Below are 20,690 nucleotides of genomic sequence, written 5' to 3'. Positions count from 1 at the left end.
CCTGTATAGTTTTTTATAAGAGATTTTTTTAAAATTAATTTATTTTTGGCTACATTGGGTCTTCGTTGCTGTGTGGGCTTTTTCTAGTTATGGCAAGTGGGAGCCTCTCTTCTTTGCGGTGGCTTCTCTTGTTGCAGAGCACAGGCTCTAGGCACGCGGACTTCAGTAGTTGTGGCACATGGGCTCAGTAGTTGTGGCTCGTGGGCTCTAGAGCGCAGGCTCAGTAGTTGTGGTGCGCGGGCTTAGTTGCTCCGCGGTATGTGGGATCTTCCTGGACCAGGGCTCGAACCCATGTCCCCTGCATTGGCAGGCGGATTCTTAACCACTGTGCCACCAGGGAAGTCCCATGTATAGATTTTTAAATACCTTCTTCTGATTAAAAGTTATGAGTGGTCATAGTAGCAAATTTGGAGAAATAGAAAAAGTAGAAAGAAGAAAAATAAAAGTCGGGCAGACCAGAGACAATCTTTACTGACCATTTCATCATATGACTGTCACCTTTTAAATATAATATTCTATCATATAACATAAAAAATACAAATTGGAATCACACTGTGCATATATAATGCTTTTAGCAGTCTTCTTTCACATAACAATGCAGTGTCTATTTTATGTTACTCAGGTTCCTCTAAAGTGCGACTTTTTTGGGTCATGTATTGTGTAGGTCAGCCCCCTATTCCCAGATCCATAGACTGACTTCAGTTCTTCGTCATTCTAGAAAGCACTCAGGTGAACATCCCCATGGGACAGGATAGCAGAGGTTTAGAGTGTACATTTTGGAGTTAAGCAAGTTATAATTAAACTGCTTGTCCATTTGACTTTACACAAATTATTTAAGCCCGTCTAGTCTTCTATCTCATTATCTGTAGTAATAGCCTCTGCCTCTGTAATAATGGGAGGATTAAATGAAAAGATGCATGTGGGTTGCTGAGTCCAGAGCCTCCACATGTTAGTCACTAAATGTTAGCTGTTGTTATTTTTAATTATTTTACTAAATTTATTTATATTTATTTTTGGCTGTGTTGGGTCTTCGTTGCCATGCAGGGGCTACTCTTTGTTGCAGTGCGCGAGCTTCTCTTTGCGGTGGCTTCTCTTGTTGCGGAGCACGGGCTCTAGGCCCGTGGGCTTCAGTAGTTGTGGCGTGCGGGCTCAGTAATTGTGCTGCATGGCTTAGTTGCTTCGTGGCACGTGGGATCTTCCCAGACCAGGGCTTGAACCCATGTCCCCTGCATTGGCAGGTGGATTCTTAACCACTGTGCCACTAGGGAAGTCCCTATTTTTAATTTTTATATGCATATTTAATTATTTCCTTAGGGTTTATATTAAGATGTTGAATTGCTGGGTCAAGGTATGTACATGTTTTCAAGGCCTTTAATTGATATTCCCAAATTTGCTGTCAGCAAAGTCTGAGGTGAGTGTCCTTTACCACACACATCCTTGCCATACTCTATTACTTTTTTGCATTTAAATTGTAAGTATTTTTTAAAAATAATTCTGGTGGAAGCTGACCATTTTTCCTATGTTTCTTGCCGGTTTTTATTCTTTCATGAATTGCCTGTTTGTGTTCTTTCCCTATTTTTCTATTGATGTATTCATCTTTTGAATTTAAAACCGTTTTAGGTATGGAGGCTATGTTACCAATATTTTTTTTCAGATTATCATCTTGAACTTTATTTATGGTACTTTTGTTTTTGTTTTGTCTTATGAATATTTAAAATTTTCATGAATTCAAATCTTTTATGAAGTCAGTCTTTTTCGTATATGGATTATGCCCTAAAAGACCTTATCCGTTTCAGGACTACAAAACCTTTTTGTTTTCCTTAAAATCCATCTGGAATATATTCATGCAAAAAGGAAACTAACTCTCCTTTTCCTCAAATACTTATCTGATTGACAAATAACCATGTAAGGAGAAAATTTCTCCCTTTCCACTACTTTAAATATCACCATATAGTCATTCTCTTATACATGTTGGGGTCCAGTGAAGGAGTTTTCACACATATTTTTCTAAAGGAAAACAGATTCTTTTTCTGTTTGTTATTCTGCAATTCTCAGTCTTTAAAAAACTAAATCGTCTTCATTTTTCATCTTTTAATGTTTGTTTTTCTCTAGATTCTTTGCATTATAGCAAAATTCTAAAACTTGCACTCTATATCCATGCCATTTATTTAAATTTCATTTGGGCTGATTTTTTTTGCTGCTTATAATGCAAATTTTAATTGCATAATTGAATTTTCAGTGTTTTTACTAACTTATTTAGCTCTTTTCATTTCTGCCTTTCAGCTATCACCTTTATTATTTCAGTCTGTTTCGTTTTTTGCTTTGATTTCTTATTTCACAACATCCATATTTTTCTGAATTTTATTTATAATACAGAACAGATGCTTTCTGAAGTGTTTTTAGAGTGCTTTGGTTTCTGTGTTTCATGAAAACAAGTATTTTATCAGCTTTTTTATCTTCTTTTTCATTAAACCTAAACACAGAGACGTTTATAAATCTTTGCAGTTAACTTCACTGTGGGTAGATTCTCCTTGCTCTGCTGCAGTTTTCCTGAGTCCTGTTAGAATCGTTCTCTCACATGATATTAGAGCACTGTTGTACATGGTTCCATCCAACTTTCTGGCGCTCTTAAATCTTTCATTTAGTGTGGACCTACCTGTACTCATGAAAAGTTTTCTCCTGGTTCTGCTATTTGGTCATGGTTCTGGGAGAAGTGGAGTTACTTCCTGGTTAATCTGAAGTGTGCTGTGGTTCTTCAGTTGTCACTGTCATGTTTCTTCTAGGACTTTCCCCTTCTGAATTCACTTCCCTTTATATAAGCAGACACCCCTCCACTTCTGTCCCAGTCTCATTTCACTGCCCGGATTGTAATCTCAGGATACTGAGCTGTGCTCTGGTTGGGTAGGAGCAGTGCAGCATGGCACCCCTCCCTGGGGTGGCTTCAGCTATACTTTAGGGTGGGCGAAAGGCCGTCGCCTCTCACATTGTTCCCCCAGGTGGGTCTTCCTCCGGGCTTCACCTGAGCTTTGCCTGGTGGATATTCCTCTGGGGACAGGCAGAATGTTCACTGTGAGCCTCATTTTCTGTGCTGTTGAAACTTTCTGTCCCTTCGTGTGTGTATGTGTGTGTGTCTTTATTAGTTTCTCACAGTGGTGGTGAAGGAATGAAAGTTTAGTGTTGCTATTTTTTCTCTTCTTATCCTGTAACTTTTTCCGGTTTTGTTTTGATTTGATTTTTTGTTTGTTTTACTAATGTTTAAAGTAAGGTTGGTGCTATAGAGAACACATGGAAGGTATTAAATTGCGATGCTTTAAAGCACCAAGTTACAGTAGAATGCCTCACCCACTGATATCTGATCCAGCCATGAACCATCCTTCTGACTCCTCTGGGACCTCCATTTCTCACACCCTTTCACAGCGCAGCATAAATAAAAGCAAGCAAGAGCTTCTTCCCTAAGAAACCGTAAAGTAATAGATATTTTTCATGACAACTTCTAAGACCTAAAGGCTTGCAGAAACAGCCCCAAGGTTTGAAGACTAGTCTCATGGAAGCAGCAGAGTCATGCACGTTGTATACTTCCAATTTTAGCCACCAGTAAAGAGGAGCAGACAAATGATGACCAGGACTGGGAGAGAGTAGCCTGCTTGGATGAAGGATTGATCCTTCTGGGAACTAGTAAGGTCACTATTAACCACAATCTGGACTTGCCAGAGAATGGAGACCACAGATGGATGCTCATCTTCCTGTCTGCTCTTCCCACTGTCATCTTTGCTTATAGGGATGCTTCAGGCAGGTTCTCCTAAGACAGGGACTTGAGACAGCAGTAGCTTTTGGATCTCAGAACAGAAGTGGCTGTAAGTACTCTGGATTCTTAGGCACTAGATATGGAGGGTGTTTAAAGTTTTTAAGAGGTACAACTTTTATAATCAGAAAAAAATTGATAAGCAGATTTGCTTATCAAATTGCCAAGTATTAAATCGAGCCTTGCAAGAATTGCCTGTAGGATAAATAAAAGGAAGTCTTAATTTACACAGAGGATAGTATACTTACATGAACAACTTCCTCAAAGATGTAATGGAGATGAAGGATGTGAAAGGCTCAAGAAGATTTTAGAAAAAGACAAACAAAATACAACTAATGTTTAAATGCAGGAAAGCAAGATGATATTTTCTTTGGAATGACATATAGATCACTGGAACAGACAGGAGATTCTAGAACTAGGACCCACTCATATATGGTCAATTGATCTGTGATAAAGGTGTCAGAATAATTCAATAGGGAAAGGACATTTGTCTCAACAAATGGTACTAGTACAACTGGACATCCATATGAGAAAAAAATAAATTCAACCCTTATCTTAAACTATATACAAAAACTAACTCAAAATAGATTATAGTCCTAAACCTAAGAGATAAAACTATTAAACTTCAAGAAGAAAACACACAAAGCAGGAACCATAAAAGAAAAATCTGATAAACTGAACTTTACCCAAATAAAAAAAAGCTTCTACTCCTAAAAATATATTAAGAAAGAGAAAAGACAAGCTACAAGAGAAAATGTTTGCAAAATATGTATCTGATAAATGATTTGTATCCAGAATGTATTAAAAATAACTCTTGCAATTCAGTAGTCAGAATGTAACCACCCCAGTTTTTAAAATGGACACAAGATTTGAACAAACAGTTCACCAAAGAAAATACACAGATGGCCAAAAAGTACATGAAAAGATGACCAACATCAGTAGTCATTAAGGAAAAGCAAATTTTAACAATGAGTTATTTCTACACACCTACTAGAATACCTAAAATTTCAAAATTAAACACATGACCATATCATGTGTTGATGAAGATGTGAAGCAACTAGAGTTCTCCTATTGGCTGGTGGGAATGCAAAATGGCCCAACTGTTTTGGAAAACCATTTGGAAGTTTTGATAAAGTTAAACATATTTATCATATGACCCACTCCTGCATATTTGTACCCAGTTCCACTCCTAGGTATTTACCCAAGAGATGAAAATGTAGTCCATAAGACCTGAATGCAGATATTTACAGCTGCTTTATTTGTAACAGCCAGAAACTGGAAACAACCCAAAGTCTACCAACTAGTCAATGGATATGTCCATAAAATTGAATAGTACTCAGTAATAAAAGGATCAAACTACTGGCCTATGCAACAACAGGGATGGATTTCACAAGTATTATGCTATGGAAAGTGGTTGCCAGGGGCTAGAGATGGAGGGAGAGGGGATTGGCTATGGAGAAAGAGGCACAGGAGAATTTTTGCGGGGGATGGGGGTGATGACAATGACTTACATCTTGATTCTGGTGGTGGTTACCCCATGACTATATATATATTTGTCAAAAATCATGGAAGTGTATACTTTAAAAGGTTGAGTATATCTCAGTAAACTTGACTTTAAAACACACACATAGGAGAGGATTCTCAATTTTCCTCCTCAGTAAAAAATGCAAATTAAAGCAGATGACTTTTTTTTTTAACCTATCAGATTGAATAAGATCAAAGTGTTTGATTACACATTGTTGTCAAGGATTTGAGGAAGGAGTCACACTCATGCTTAAATGTAATGGTACAACCTTTGAGAGGTTAGTTGAGCAGTATCTTTCAAAATTAAAAATGCACATACTTTTTGACTCAGAAATTCCACTTATAGGAATTTTTTCTCTAGGTAAGACATGTACAATGTAACAGTGGTTTATATCATTGTTTACCATAGCAACAACCAGTGAACGACCTTCATCTCCATGAATGGGGGCATTAACCATGGTACAGTGGAGTACTGTAAGGTAGTGTTATTATATGCAACAGTTTCTTAAGATATTGTTAAGTGAAAATAGCAGTGCACAGAACGACATCTATAATGTGCTTCCATTTGTGTTTTTAGAAAGTTGTACATATTCATAAAACTCCTTGTTTATGTACATACTGTTAGAGATTGCATACATGCACAAAACCATTATTGAGTCATCTCTAGCACAGGAAAGCGTTACCTTTTGATGTTTATCTATTTGTTTTGCTTGCATTTTTTTTTTTTTTTGGCCGTGTTCATATATTACCTTCTCAATTGAAGAGAAAAAAGTTCTTTTAAAATTTTTGAATTATATTTTATTTTATTATACAGCACATTCTCATCAGTCATCAGTTTATACACATCAGTGTATACATTGTCAATCCCAATCACCCAATTCAGCACACCACCACCACCACCCTGCCGCTTTCCACCCTTGGTGTCCATACCTTTGTTCTCTACATCTGTGTCTCAATTTCTGCCCTGCAAACCAGTTCATCTGTACCATTTTTCTAGGTTCCACATATATGTGTTAATATACAATATTTGTTTTTCTCTTTCTGACTTAGTTCACTCTGTATGACAGTCTCTAGATCCATCCATGTCTCAACAGATGACAGAATTTCGTTCCTTTTTATGGCTGAGTAATATTCCATTGTGTATATATACCACATCTTCTTTATCCATTCATCTGTCGATGGGCATTTAGGTGGCTTCCATGACCTGGCTATTGTAAATAGTGCTGCAATGAACATTGGGGTGCATGTGTCATTTTGGATTATGGTTTTCTCTGGGTATATGCCCAGTAGTGGGATTGCTGGATCATATGGTAATATTATTTTTAGCTTTTTAAGGAACCTCCATACTGTTCTCCGTAGTGGCTGTACTAATTTACATTCCCACCAACAATGCAAGAGGGTTCCCTTTTCTCCACAACCTCTCCAGCGTTTGCTGTTTGTAGATTTTCTGATGATGCCCATTCTAAGTGGTGTGAGGTGATACCTCATTGTAGTTTTGATTTGCATTTCTCTAATAATTAGTGATGTTGAGCATCTTTTCATGTGCTTCTTGGCCATCTGTTTGTCTTCTTTGGAGAAATGTCTATTTAGGTCTTCTGCCCATTTTTGGATTGGGTTGTTTGTCTTTTTAATATTGAGCTGCAGGAGCTGTGTATATATTTTGGAGATTAATCCTTTGTCTGTTGATTCATTTGCAAATATTTTCTCCCATTCTGAGGGTTGTCTTTTTGTCTTGTTTATGGTTTCCTTTGCTGTGCAAAAGCTTTTAAGTTTCATTACATCCCATTTGTTTATTTTTGTTTTTATTTCCATTACTATAGGAGGTGGATCAAAAAAGATGTTGCTGTAATTTATGTCAAAGATTGTTCTTCCTATGTTTTCCTCTAAGAGTTTTATAGTGTCCAGTCTTACATTTAGCTCTCTAATCCATTTTGAGTTTATTTTTGTGTATGGTGTTAGGGAGTGTTCTAATTTCATTCTTTTACATGTAGCTGTCCAGTTTTCCCAGAACCACTTACTGAAGAGACTGGCTTTTCTCCATTGCATATCGTTGCCTCTTTGTCATAGATTAGTTGACCACAGGTGCGTGGGTTTATCTCTGGGCTTTCAATCCTGTTCCATTGATCTATATTTCTGTTTTTGTGCCAGTTCCATATTGTCTTGATTACTGTAGCTTTGTAGTACAGTCTGAAGTCAGGGAGTCTGATTCCTCCAGCTCTGTTTCTTTCCCTCAAGACTGCTTTGGCTATTTGGGGTCTTTTGTGTCTCCATACACATTTTAAGATTTTTTATTCTCGTTCTATAAAAAATGCCATTGGTAGTTTGATAGGGATTGCATTGAATCTGTAGATTGTTTTGGGTAGTATAGTTATTTTCACATTATTGATTCTTCCAATCCAAGAACATGGTATATCTGTCCATCTGTTGGTATCATCTTTAATTTCTTTCATCAGTATCTTATAGTTTTCTGCATACAGGTCTTTTGTCTCCCTAGGTAGGTTTATTCCTAGGTATTTTATTCTTTTTGTTGCAGTGGTAAATGGGAGTGTTTCCTTAATTTCTCTTTCAGATTTTTCATCATTAGTGTATAGGAATGCAAGAGATTTCTGTGCATTAATTTTGTATCCTGCAACTTTACCAAATTCATTGATTAGCTCTAGTAGTTTTCTGGTGGCATCTTTAGGATTCTGTATGTATAGTATCATGTCATCTGCAAACAGTGACAACTTTACTTCTTCTTTTCCAATTTGTATTCCTTTTATTTCTTTTTCTTCTCTAATTGCCGTGGCTAGGACTTCCAAAACTATGTTGAATAATAGTGGTGAGAGTGGACATTCTTGTCTTGTTCCTGATCTTAGAGGAAATGTTTTCAGTTTTTCACCATTGAGAATGATGTTTGCTGTGGGTTTGTCGTATATGGCCTTTATTATGTTGAGGTAGGTTCCCTCTATGCCCACTTTCTGGAGAGTTTTTATTGTAAATGGGTGTTGAATTTTGTCAAAAGCTTTTTCTATATCTATTGAGATGATTATATGGTTTTTCTTCTTCATTTTCTTAATATGGTGTATCACATTGATTAATTTGTGTATATTGAAGAATCCTTGAATCCCAGGGATAAATCCCACTAGATCATGGTATATGATCCTTTTGATGTGTTGTTGGATTCCGTTTGCTAGTATTTTGTTGAGGATTTTTGCATCTATATTCATCAATGATATTGTTCTATAATTTTCTTTTTTTGTAGTATCTTTGTCTGTTTTTGGTATCAGAGTGTTGGTGGCCTCATAGAATGAGTCTGGGAGTATTCCTTCCTCCACAGTTTTTTAGAAGAATTTGAGAAGGATGGGTGTTAGCTCTTCTCTAAATGTTTGATAGAATTCACCTGTGAAGCCATCTGCTCCTAGACTTTTGTTTGTTGGAAGAATTTTAATCACAGTTTCAATTTCATTACTTGTGATTGGTCTGTTCATATTTTCTATTTCTCCCTGGTTCAGTCTTAGAAGGTTATACCTTTCTCAGAATTTGTCCATTTCTTCCAAGTTGTCCATATTATTGGCATAGAGTTGCTTGTAGTAGTCTCTTAGGATGCTTTGTATTTCTGTGGTGTCTGTTGTAACTTCTCCTTTTTCATTTCTAATTTTATTGATTTGAGTCCTCTCCCTCTTTTTCTTGGTGAGTCTGTCTAGTGTTTATCAATTCTGTTTATCTTTTCAAAGAACGAGCTTTTAGTTTTATTTATCTTTGCTATTGTTTCTTTGTTTCTATTTCATTTATTTCTGCTCTGATCTTTATGATTTCTTTCCTTCTACTAACTTGGGATTTGTTTGTTCTTCTTTAATTCCTTTAGGTGTAAGGTTAGATTGTTTATTTGAGATTTTTCTTGTTTCTTGAGGTAGGCTTGTATAGCTATAAACTTCCGTCTTAGAACTGCTTTTGCTGCATCCCATAGGTTTTGGATCGTCGTGTTTTCATTGTCATTTGTCTCTAGGTATTTTTTGATTTCCTCTTTGATTTTCAGTGATCTCTTGGTTATTTAGTAACGTATTGTTTAGGCTCTATGTGTTTCTATTTTTTACAGGTTTTTTCCTGTAATTGGTATCTACTGTTATAGCATTGTGGTCAGAAAAGATGCTTGATATGATTTCAGTTTTCTTAAATTTACTGGGGCTTGATTTGTGACCCAAGATGTCGTCTGTCCTGGATAATGTTCTGTGCGCACTTGAGAAGAAAGTGTAATCTGCTGTTTTTGGATGCAACGTCCTATAAATATCAATTAAATCTATCTCATCTGTTGTGTCATTTAAATCTTATGTTTCCTTATTTATTTTCATTTTGGATGGTCTGTCCACTGGTGTAAGTTAGGTGTTAAAGTCCCCCACTATTATTGTGTTACTGTCGGTTTCCTCTTGTATAGCTGTTAGCAGTTGCCTTATGTATTGTGGTGCTCCTATTTTGGTTGCATATATATTTATAATTGTTATATCTTCTTCTTGCATTGACCCCTTGATCATTATATAGTGTCCTTCCTTGTCTCTTGTAACATTCTTTATTTTAAAGTCTATTTTATCTGATATGAGTATTGCTACTCCAACTTTCTTTTGATTTCCATTTGCATGGAATTTCTTTTTCCATCCCCTCACTTTCAGTCTCTGTGTGTCCCTAGGTCTGAAGTGGTTCTGTTGTAGACAGCATATATATGGGTCTTGTTTTTGTCTCCATTCAGCAAGCCTGTGTCTTTTGGTGGGAGCATTTAATCCATTCACGTGTAAGGTAATTATCGATATGTATGTTCCTATGACCATTTTCTTAATTGTCTTGGGTTTGTTTTTGTAGGTCCTTTTCTTCTCTTGTGTTTCTCACTTAGAGAAGTTCCTTTAGCATTTGTTGTAGAGCTGGTTTGATGGTGCTGAATTCTCTTAGCTTTTGCTTGTCTGTAAAGCTTTTGATTTCTCCATCAAATCTGAATGAGAGCCTTGCCAGGTAGAGTAATCTTGGTTGTAGGTTCTTCCCTTTCATCACTTTAAGTATATCATGCCACTCCCTTCTGGCTTGTAGAGCTTCTGTTGAGAAATCAGCTGTTAGCCTTATGGGAGTTCCCTTGTATGTTATTTGTCATTTTTCTCTTGCTGCTTTCAATAATTTTTCTTTGTGTTTAATTTTTGCCAATTCGATTACTATGTGTCTCGGCATGTTTCTCCTTGAGTTTATCCCGTATGGGACTCTCTGCACTTCCTGGACTAGGGTGGCTATTTCCTTCCCCATGTTAGCGAAGTTTTCTACTATAATCTCCTCAAATATTTTCTTGGGTCCTTTCTCCCTCTCTTCTTTTTCTGGGACCCCTATAATTCGAATGTTGGTGCGTTTAATGTTGTCACAGAGGTCTCTTAGGCTGTCTTCATTTCTTTTCATTCTTTTTTCTTTATCCTGTTCCGCAGCAGTGAATTCCACCATTCTGTCTTTCAGGTCACTTATCCGTTCTTCTGCCTCAGTTATTCTGCTATTGATTCCTTCTAGTATAGTTTTCATTTCAGTTATTGTATTGTTCATCTCTGTTTGTTTGTTCTTTAATTCTTCTAGGTCTTTCTTAAACATTTGCATCTTCTCGATCTTTGCCTCCATTCTTTTTTCGAGGTCCTGGATCATCTTCACTATCATTATTCTGAATTCTTTTTCTGGAAAGTTGCCTATCTCCACTTCATTTAGTTGTTTTTCCTGGGTTTTGTTTTTTGTGTTTTTTTTGTGGTACGCAGGCCTCTCACTGTTGTGGCCTCTCCTGTTGCGGAGCACAGGCTCCGGACGCGTAGGCTCAGCGGCCACGGCTCACGGGCCCAGCCGCTCCGTGGCATGTGGGATCTTCCCGGACCGGGGCACGAACCCGTGTCCCCTGCATCGGCAGGCGGACTCTCAACCACTGCACCACGAGGGAAGCCCTTTCCTGGGTTTTATCTTGTTCCTTCATCTGGTAGATAGCCCTCTGCCTTTTCATCTTGTCTGTCTTTCTGTGAATGGGGTTTTTGTTCCCCAGGCTGCAGGATTGTAGTTCTTCTTGCTTCTGCTGTTTGCCTTCTGGTGGATGCAGCTATCTAAGAGGCTTGTGCAAGTTTCCTGATGGTAGGGACTGTTGGTGGGTAGAGGTGGGTGTTGCTCTGGTGGGCAGAGCTCAGTTAAACTTTAATCCGCTTGACTTTTGATGGGTGGGGCTGTGTTCCCTCCCTGTTGGTTGTTTGGCCCAAGGCAACCCAACACTGGAGCCTACCTGGGCACTTTGGTGGGGCTAATGGCGGACTCTGGGAGGGCTCTCGCCAAGGAGTACTTCCCAGAAATTCTTCTGCCAGTGTCCTAGTCCCCACAGTGAGCTGCAGCCCCCCCCCCCCGCCTCTGCAGGAGACCCTCCAACACTAGCAGGTAGGTCTGGTTCAGTCTCCCTTGGGGTCACTGCTCGTTCCCCTGTGTCCCAGTGCGCACACTACTTTGTGTGTGTCCTCCAAGAGTGGAGTCTCTGTTTCCCCCAGTCCTGTCGAAGTCCTGCAGTCAAATCCCCCTAGCCTTCAAAGTCTGATTCTCTAGGAATTCCTCTTTCCGTTGCCAGACCCCCAGGTTGGGAAGCCTGACGTGGGGCTCAGACCCTTCACTCCAGTGGGTGGCCTTCTGTGGTATAAGTGTTCTCCAGTTTGTGAGTCACCCACCCAGCAGTTACGGGATTTGATTTTACTGTGATTGCGCCCCTCCTACCGTCTCATTGTGGCTTCTCCTTTGTCTTTTGATGTGGGGTATCTTTTTTGGTGAGTTCCAGTGTCTTCCTGTGGATGATTGTCCAGCAGCTAGTTGTGATTCTGGTTGTTCTCGCAAGAGGGAGTGAGAGCACGTCCTTCTACTCCGCCGTCTTGGTTCAGGGCACATCCACTTTAATTTTGATACATTATAATGTGTCATTAGGAGAGTAGGAGTACATAGGCGACTTTCCTAATCCCTTCCTCCAGAAGGTCCTTAGTGTCTCTGTCAGGAGCACAACAGTGGACCTGGGTCTTGTCTGATCCAGTGTGACATTTCTAAGACTACTTCCCCTTGTAACCACCACTTCCAGTCCACATCTCCTGTTTTTCTGAATTCACGTGGGAGTAGCTCGTGGAGGAAATGCACTCATTTCGCTGTATCCACGTGATACCTTTTTGTACATTGGACTGCTCCTCTAGCTCTGGTCAGTGTTACTAAGTCCACCATAGTCAAGTGTCCCGGTTAGGAGATACGTACTGAGTTCTGAAGAAAATTGTCAAATATGTCTCTGCATTGTATGCCAGGAAGCTTCTGTAAGTGAAGGGAGCATCGATAGGGAGGGATGGCAATTGGCAACAGTTTCTGAAAACGGGGTAGCTTGGGAGGCTGTATTCAATTTAGTTTGGACATTAAATGAATTAAAATGGACGTGCTTAAGTTACGAACCCTTGCCTCATCAGTGCTATAAAAACCCCTTTAGCCGGGCTGTAATTTGACTCTCCTCTCTGTAATGTTGTACAATATTCCTATGGTTACAGAGCCTGTATAAGTGGAAGCTAATCATTAGTTTGCTAAATGTGGTTCATGGAACAGTTCACAACTCCCAGACCTGCCAAATGCTGCTTGTTTAGTGTCCTGTTCACTCTTCTTGGGTAGAAGTTGATTTGTTCCACAGAAAAATGTACAGTAACATTTGTCTCGTGTCCAGGAACCACAAACTATGGCAGCTCTCCATGCTTCTTGGAGATGCAGAGGGAAAAAGGTCACATTAAGCAAAGTTTTTTGGTACATACACTTCCACAGGAAGAAACCATTAAAGGAGTGGGAGATGGCAAAGCAAGAAAAGAATTAAAGCTGGAGAGGTTTTGGATATTTGGAAAACCATACTTTGTTACTTTTCAGAAATCTGCTGTGACTGAACTCTGGAGTTCACAATTCTATGGCCCCAGAAATAAAATCATGCTCTTTAGGTTCTTCCTTGTTTGTTTCATATGACAAGACAGGCTTCATTATTGCCCAGGATCACCTGCAAACAAACAGCCATGCTGCCATTAGGAACCAAACACTTATTGAGCCAGGGCCCTATCCTCTCATCTTGCATTGTGTGTTAGGGGAACACACAGAGAGCAGTAGGTACCAGCTGGATTTGTGTCCTTACTTGGGGATTAGGGCCTAAATCCTTAAGCCACTCATGAAAGTGGGTTCTTTCCCAGTTAATAGAAAATGTATTGTGCCCACCTGTGACTCATTTCCCTTCCCAGCTGAAAGGCTGTGGGCCCTGCAGAAGGAACCTCTTTCTTCTCAGAGACTGTCCAGAAAGAGACAGTCTGGTGGCTGTCTCTACTATATTATTTAGACCTCTGAATTATAAAAAACAGAAAACCTGACCTCAACGAGCTTAAGGAAAAAGGGAATTTATTGGCTTACGTGATTAAAAAGGCATGGCGAGACGCAATGGCTCAAACCATGTCACCCAGACCTGCTCTCTCTGCCTCTCTCACCTTGGCTGTGTCTGTCAGGCTCTCCTCTCACGCTTCACGCTGTGGCACCTAGAGCAGCAGTATAACCTCCCAGTGCAAGCACAGCAGGTGTCTTTTCCCCTGTCCTGGAAAAGTCCTGGATAAGTCCTGGATTTCATGCTGCCCAGTCTTGGACCACCTTGAACCAGTCCCGGGGTCTAGAGACATCTCATTCCCCACCCCTGGAAGGGTGGGGCCTCCCCTGAGTAGGTGTGAGAAAAGGGTAGCCGCCCAGCTGAAAAGAGGAACGGGAGCTGGGAGGCACATCGCCAGAAGCTGGATTCCCCCTTCAATGCCCTGAGAGACTCTACTTCCAACCACCTCGCCAGCCAGAAGACGGAGGTCTGCTGGTTTGTGAAACAGTTCAGCCTCTGCCTCGTGCCCTCGCCTGCCTGTGTGCCGCTCAGAACGACTGCAAGGATTATTTCTCTTTTACAGTACACGTTTATCTGAAATACACACACTTGTTTGCAAGTCCACACAAGAGGAAACAAAGGAAGAAGTGATCAGGAGTTGATATCATTATGGTGGTTTTATTGCGCATCTTGGTTTAGGGCCATTTAAAATAGATAAGTAATGGAATCAAGTCATAGTTTAGAAAATATAAAACCCACAATTCTACCACTCTTAACCTCACCACTCTTTTCAATGTAGAGTATTTCCTTTCAGCCTTTGTTCATTTGAGTTACTCACAAACTTTTAAATCTTTTTTTTTTTTTGCTTGACATTACATGATAATTCAGGCATTTTCCATTTCGCTATATAGTTATCATTATCATGTAAATGCAACATGATATTCCATCAGGAATATACCATGATGAACTTAATCATTCTATCATGGGCTGTATAGGTTGTTCTTTTAAAATTTGTTCTGCTCCAAAAAAAAAAAAAAAATTGTTCTGCTGTTTTCAAGAGCAGTGTATGTTGAACATTTGGGATGTGTGTAACTTTCTCATGCCTTATCTTATTTCCTGAGGATGGGTTGTGAGAAGTGGGATTACTGCTTCAAAGTGTCTAAACCTTTTTAGGACTTGATACGTATTGCCAAATTGCTTTTCAGATCTGTTACATTTATCTCATCTGCTTCCAGCAGTTTCTTAGAGGATTAGTTTCATTGCATTTTTGCCAGCAGTAAATATTTGGATTTGTAAACATTTTTCTAATTTAATGAGGAAAAAATAGGTGTCCTTTTTTACTCTGGATTTCTTTGTTTAGTAGGGAGGTTGAATGCTTTTATGTATGCTTGGTGTTTAGCTGTATTTTCTGCTCTGTTTTACCCATTGTCTTTTCTTCATTTTAGACCCCAAAACAGCTTCTGAAACAGAAACGGATATCTGCGCCGAGTGGGAGATAAAGACCATCACTAGTGCTTTGAAAACCTACCTAAGGTAGGGACTTTCCATTTGCGGTGCATGATGCCAGCTTGTTGTCATGCAATCAGGAAGAAAGTTTTATTTTCAGCCTCCAGAGAGCTGTTGGGTGGGTGTTTGAGATGTGGAAACAGCTTATGTGTGGGTGCAATTAGCTCAGCTGGTCAAACCGATTATAAATCATCCCTAGTTGATGGGTTGCCATTGTGCAGTGGTGCTATGAGTGATTTAGGAAGCTTTGCTCTTTTTGAGAAGCCACTATGATGATTAGCCTTTAACAGAACCTCAAATGTGGAATTCCCTGCAATCTCCGAATAATCTGCTAAAAAAACAAGGGATTGCGTATCCTATTCTGTTGAGAATGCGTGATTACATACCCTACGTATTTGGGGAGCTCTGCGCCTTGCACAGACAGAGTATACTGCTGACATTGCTCCTCAAAAATGAGACCTTTATGGCGCTCCTTTTTGATTCCTTCTGCTTAGATTGGAGAATATGACTTCATTGGAGAGGAGACTGCTTTCGTTGTAATAATACGTGTAATATTCCTGCTACCTCCCACCCCTCCCTTGGTTATTAAGGGAGTGGGTGATTGACCAGCTGCTCACATCTCAGTTTCCCGAGTAGACTGAAAGCCATGCTGGATGTGAAGTATAGGAGTATGATAGTTCTCCACTGTAGTTCTTCTCACACAGGAAAGTGGGGGTCTAGTCTTAAACAAAGAGGAGAACTATAATCACGAATTGCATAAGCCTTTGTACAGGTTTGTCAAGATTTAGTTGTCTCGAAAGCCACAGAAAAGGAATTGGTGATGCAGGTTTTATTGGCTGTTGGGGAATTGCTGGAAGGCTCTTGGAGTCAAGAGTGAGATGTCATGCAAGTGATGACTAAGAGTTGAATCAGGGGATCCGATGAGAATAAAATAAAATCTGAACCAAGACTCATGGATCGTCTGTTGAGAAGCTTATCATTTAGACTATCAGTAAAAAACCCTCAAGTTTACAGTTAAACATATTCATAAAACATATTCATATCCCAAATACTACCATTGTAGTTTACACAAGACCAAATGGTAGAGGTTTGTATTTGGTACTTATTTGTGCATGTTGATATTGATTAGCTAATGGACAATAAGTATAAAATATAAATATATTTTAAATAGCAGATAAAATTTGACTGTATCATGCCTAATATTAAGGATTCTAGTCCTTTGGCATTCTGGAGCAACACTCCATAGTGAATTTGCCACAAAAACATCTACAAAAGTCTTGCATAGTGTATCCAGATGAAGTGCCTAAGGTGCCGGGAAGACGAGAGTTTAAGAGCAGGTGATTGCAAATGTTGGGTTAGTTGCCTGTTTCTCAGACACATCTTAAAATGCTCTTGTGGAGGGCGAGTCACTGACTGAAAAGGAAATCTCTCAGTTTGTGCTAGACTTTTGCATTAGCACTTTTCTGGTTGTGACTCTATGAGACGTAAGTTGTATCCATTCCCTTAAAAAGGAGAAAGAATGAACATTTCAGGTGAAATCTCAGGACCCTTTCAAAAGGGAAACTAAGTTGGACTAAACTGAGTTGCTGTTGTTTGCCTGTGATCTTTGTCTTTGAGAAATGTAATACAGTCTGGCCGCCTCTAGGCTGCTAGGTAGCGAGAATAGGATTGTTTTCATTAAGCTGACTAGTGTGTATCCTTTTATTTCAGAATGCTTCCAGGACCACTCATGATGTACCAGTTTCAAAGAAGTTTCATCAAAGCAGCAAGTAAGTTTTCTTTTCACCACATTTTTAAGGGGAAAGGAATAGATTTTTCTATTTCAAAGAACAGTCAGTGTCCCAAAATAAGTGTTACCTAATCCCTCGTAGTCTGCGTGTAAACTACCCACATAAACACTCATGAGACTGTCACAGAATAAAAGCGAAACCAAGTCAGATTGCTAAGGGCCTTGTTAGCACGTTGAATTTACAGTCGAGGGGAAAAACGTCAGAAGTGAGTTTGGGGATGACAGAGAGGTGAGAAAAGCAAGTTTGCCTTTCTCATTTTGATTATTGGAGTTCTAACTCCTTGGGTTTTTTCCAGCCCTGGAGTAGCATTTTTCGGAATGAATCAGACTCTGCCCATTACCTAAATTGAGCATCGGACGTATTTCCCTGAATCTGGCACCATTTATATAACTTCCCAGTCCTCTTTCCATCATGGCTTGCATTTATAGCTTCTGATCTTTCTTCAGCTATATCATCTAAGCCCTGAGCGCCATATTACTGGTATTAAAATACATAGGGTTTAGGTGCAAGCCACCCTAAGTATACTGGACTCTGTCTATGTGGGGCAGGCCACCTGTAAGGGGCAGTAAGATTCTCTATCAGATTTAAGTCTGGCATGAATCCCCACCGTGCTATTATGTCCATAGCCTGTGCCTCTCCCTGTTTCCTTTAAGCCGTCAGAGTTTGTTTACCCTGGTAGCTACTACTGGCCTAATTTAGGAGTACCTCTGTTCTGGTGGCCTTATCCACACACAGCTGTCCCCGTAAAGCAGGAGAAAGACCTGGGAGAAAGCTGGAAGTGAAGATGCTGTTTATGTGATTTCTTTCTCTGAGAAATTCCAAACCCATAGCAACCATTCTCTAATTAAACCTCACCTCAGTTCTATAAATAGGTGTGATGAGTGCCATCAATGTACTTCCCAGAGAAACGAAGCCACGTACCCAAGTTCAACCAAGGGAACGTGACAGTCCGTGATTTAGGTTATAGGTTGGCAGAAACATTTCCTTATTTTATCTGCCATTCCTTTCTTCTCCCAGGCTGGTTGTCACACATGACTTGAGAATAACTGGACATTTCCCTTGATATCTTTGATGCTGTCTCGAGGTGTTATTTTGATATTTGAGACCCTTGCAAGGCTGTTCATGTACAATTTGTTTATCCCTTGACGAGTGCATAAAGTTCCTTCCTTCCTTGAAACGAAGCTGCCACTCTGTATAGCCAGCTGCTCCCGAGTTTGTTCCTGCTCCAAGTATGCAGTTGACTGGCTCCATTTCATCACGTCATCATTTTGGCGTGAACTTTCTGACGGTCATTTGTTTTTCATAGTTGCTTGTTCACATCTTTATTTAACAAACATTTATCGGGCACCGGCCACATACCTATCACCGTGTTAGGCACTGGCTAGAAGGGAAAATGGAGGCCCAGAAGTGTTAACTGACTTGCTACAAGTCCCTTGCTGAGAACCTCAACTTTTTGATGCCTGTTGGTCTCAGAAGGTAATTTCTGATTTTTTAAGTGAGATCAGTCGTGTTTCTTAATGAACTCTGTTACGGAAAGCAGCATTAAAAGCACTTTTAGATCTACTCAGTCTAGTCACAAGTACACAGAACAGGATCTTATACCTCTGAGAAATCCTCAGTCTCTTGTTCCCAACATTTGGTTTCCTCTGATTTTTGTCTTATAAACTGGTTTAACTGTGGCCCTGATCCAGTATCGCCTCCCTCCTTCCTTCACAGAGCTGGAGAACCAGGAGTCACGGGTCTCTGAAATCCACAGCCTTGTTCATCGGCTCCCAGAGAAAAATAGGCAGATGTTACAGCTGCTCATGAACCACTTGGCAAAGTAGGTTTAAGACTGATTGCTGGCCTTTCTCTCAACCCTGGAAAGTTCTTATCTTAGCACTAAAGCTGGTCTCAGTTCTGCTTATGTTTCCTTCTCCCACTGTTGCATCAGGTATGCCGGAGGCTCAGGAAAGAAATGTGGGAAATATTAACTGCAGTGGGTAACAGCAGCACATACCAGATGGGCTTTGCAGTGGAGGCTGGGGAGGTGCCCAGGCCACCAGGCCACCAGGCAGAGTTTGCAGGGGGGTTTGTGTTCTTGTGATGATCAAGGCCAATAGGAGTGTGTCCTCCATGATACCAGATCACCAAACAGATTTTTCAGGAGTTACATGTTCTTGTGATGATTAAGAGCAAACAGGAATATGTTACAAGTTTACAGACCTTGGATTTGGAATAAAGAGGCCTGGCTTCTAGAGTTGATTCTGTTCTTAACAAGCGACTTAACTAGCCCTGGACAAGCCACTGACCCCTCGATTCCTTAGTTTCTTCATCTGTCAAATATGGATAGTAGGCTCCCCCTTCTCTATAATGTCATTGATTTTAAATGTTACATGTATTAAAGCCTTTGAAGAAGTATGAAGAATAGAGGAGAATCAAAGAAAGTCAGTGGGGGCCTGATTTTCCTGCTCGGGATATTTATACTCTTGGAATGGTTTGGATTTTTTGTGTATTTACTGTTGCCTGAGCTGCTTTGGATTGGCCTTGCTGATGATACCCCTTGCTGTATCAGGCACTACATGTGTGGATGTTCTAACCTTCTCTTAACTTTGATGGATGTTCTTTATTGGAGACTAGCGCATAAGAAAAGACAGACTATAACAGTTAACCTAAATTGTTAAACTCTACATGCTGTGGAACTGACGTGTTATAATTTCAGCGCTTACCCACACTTTGTTCTGGCGTTAAGTCATGTCTGGGATAATTTGATACTCTGCCGAGGGAGATGATGATTTGTTTTCATGTTTCTACCAAGCACTTGATATTTTGGAGAGAGAGTATAGATGTTACCATAAAGATTTCCATAGGTCTTAATGATGAAGGAACAAGAGTTTTGCATGCTGGTGAGAAGCAGTTAGGCTGAGTAAAGGGTTGCTCCATTCCAGGTCACATGTTTTTTCTTGCCGTGCCATCTCTGAACTGCATGTTTAGAAACAATTAAGTGTAGCTGAGAACATGCAAATTTTCAAGGAGTATATGCACCTCCCCCGCAAATGTCAAAGAATCCTGATGAGTGTGTTTAAAATAATGGGAACTGGGCTTTAAAAAGTAACTCCAGATGCTCTGACATGACGGTGTGGTGCCTGTTCCACACAAACCCAGTCAGGCATTTGTGAAACGGGAAAGCTGGCTTAGATCTTAGTTGCACACTTGAAGGGCCTGCACCCAAACAGAGGAAGTTCCAGGTACATCATCCAGCCAAGCATGTGTGGCGATGCTGCTGACTGTTTAATGCCCACTGGGTCTTAGGGAGGCCTCCATGGCTTCTGGGAGCAGCTAGAGAAGGGATAGGAAGCAGCTGAAGGCAGTCAGGCTGTTCAGGCTGTGCAGTGTGATGAGAGATTAATTGGACTGAGAGAGAACAAGAGTCATTGGTGATGCAGTAAAGCCAGAACTGAATCTTCCCATTTTTAAAATGCCCTGAGGATTGTTAGGAATCCTAAAGAAAAAGAAATAGAAATAAAAGATCCAAAACCCTTAAGGTGGGTATTGGACCAACGAACCTGTTCATCTCCTGGCGGATGCTTCACTTTCTCCCTCTGGTTCCACCCTCTTCTCTCCCAACCCCATTAAGTTCAGTCTTTGTCCCTAAGCCCAGGAGAAGTACAGCTGGAATGTGCATGTTAAAGCTACGGCCTTGACTTTTTGCCTTCTAAAG

The 20,690-nt window shown here is 40.1% G+C and overlaps 1 protein-coding gene across 6 annotated transcripts in view; it reads left to right on the top strand.

The window, feature by feature from the left end:
- Nucleotides 1-20,690, top strand: part of ARHGAP26 (Rho GTPase activating protein 26) — a 488,078-nt gene that overhangs the window by 288,427 nt on the left and 178,961 nt on the right. For all 6 annotated transcript variants that reach the window (XR_004477116.2, XM_033406543.2, XM_033406546.2 and 3 more), the window contains 3 exons: nt 15,140-15,227; nt 16,911-16,969; nt 18,707-18,812. Coding sequence is in view for 5 of the 6 variants with exons in the window: in XM_033406543.2 (XP_033262434.1) it covers nt 15,140-15,227; nt 16,911-16,969; nt 18,707-18,812 (253 nt within the window). In the remaining variant the exon portion in view is untranslated. The remainder of the gene's footprint in view (nt 1-15,139; nt 15,228-16,910; nt 16,970-18,706; nt 18,813-20,690) is intronic.

This window comes from Orcinus orca, chromosome 3 (assembly GCF_937001465.1).
Source record: "Orcinus orca chromosome 3, mOrcOrc1.1, whole genome shotgun sequence".
Lineage (NCBI taxonomy): Eukaryota > Metazoa > Chordata > Mammalia > Artiodactyla > Delphinidae > Orcinus > Orcinus orca.
Note: the sequence above shows the minus strand (reverse complement) of the source record. Positions and strands in the feature narration are given on the sequence as shown.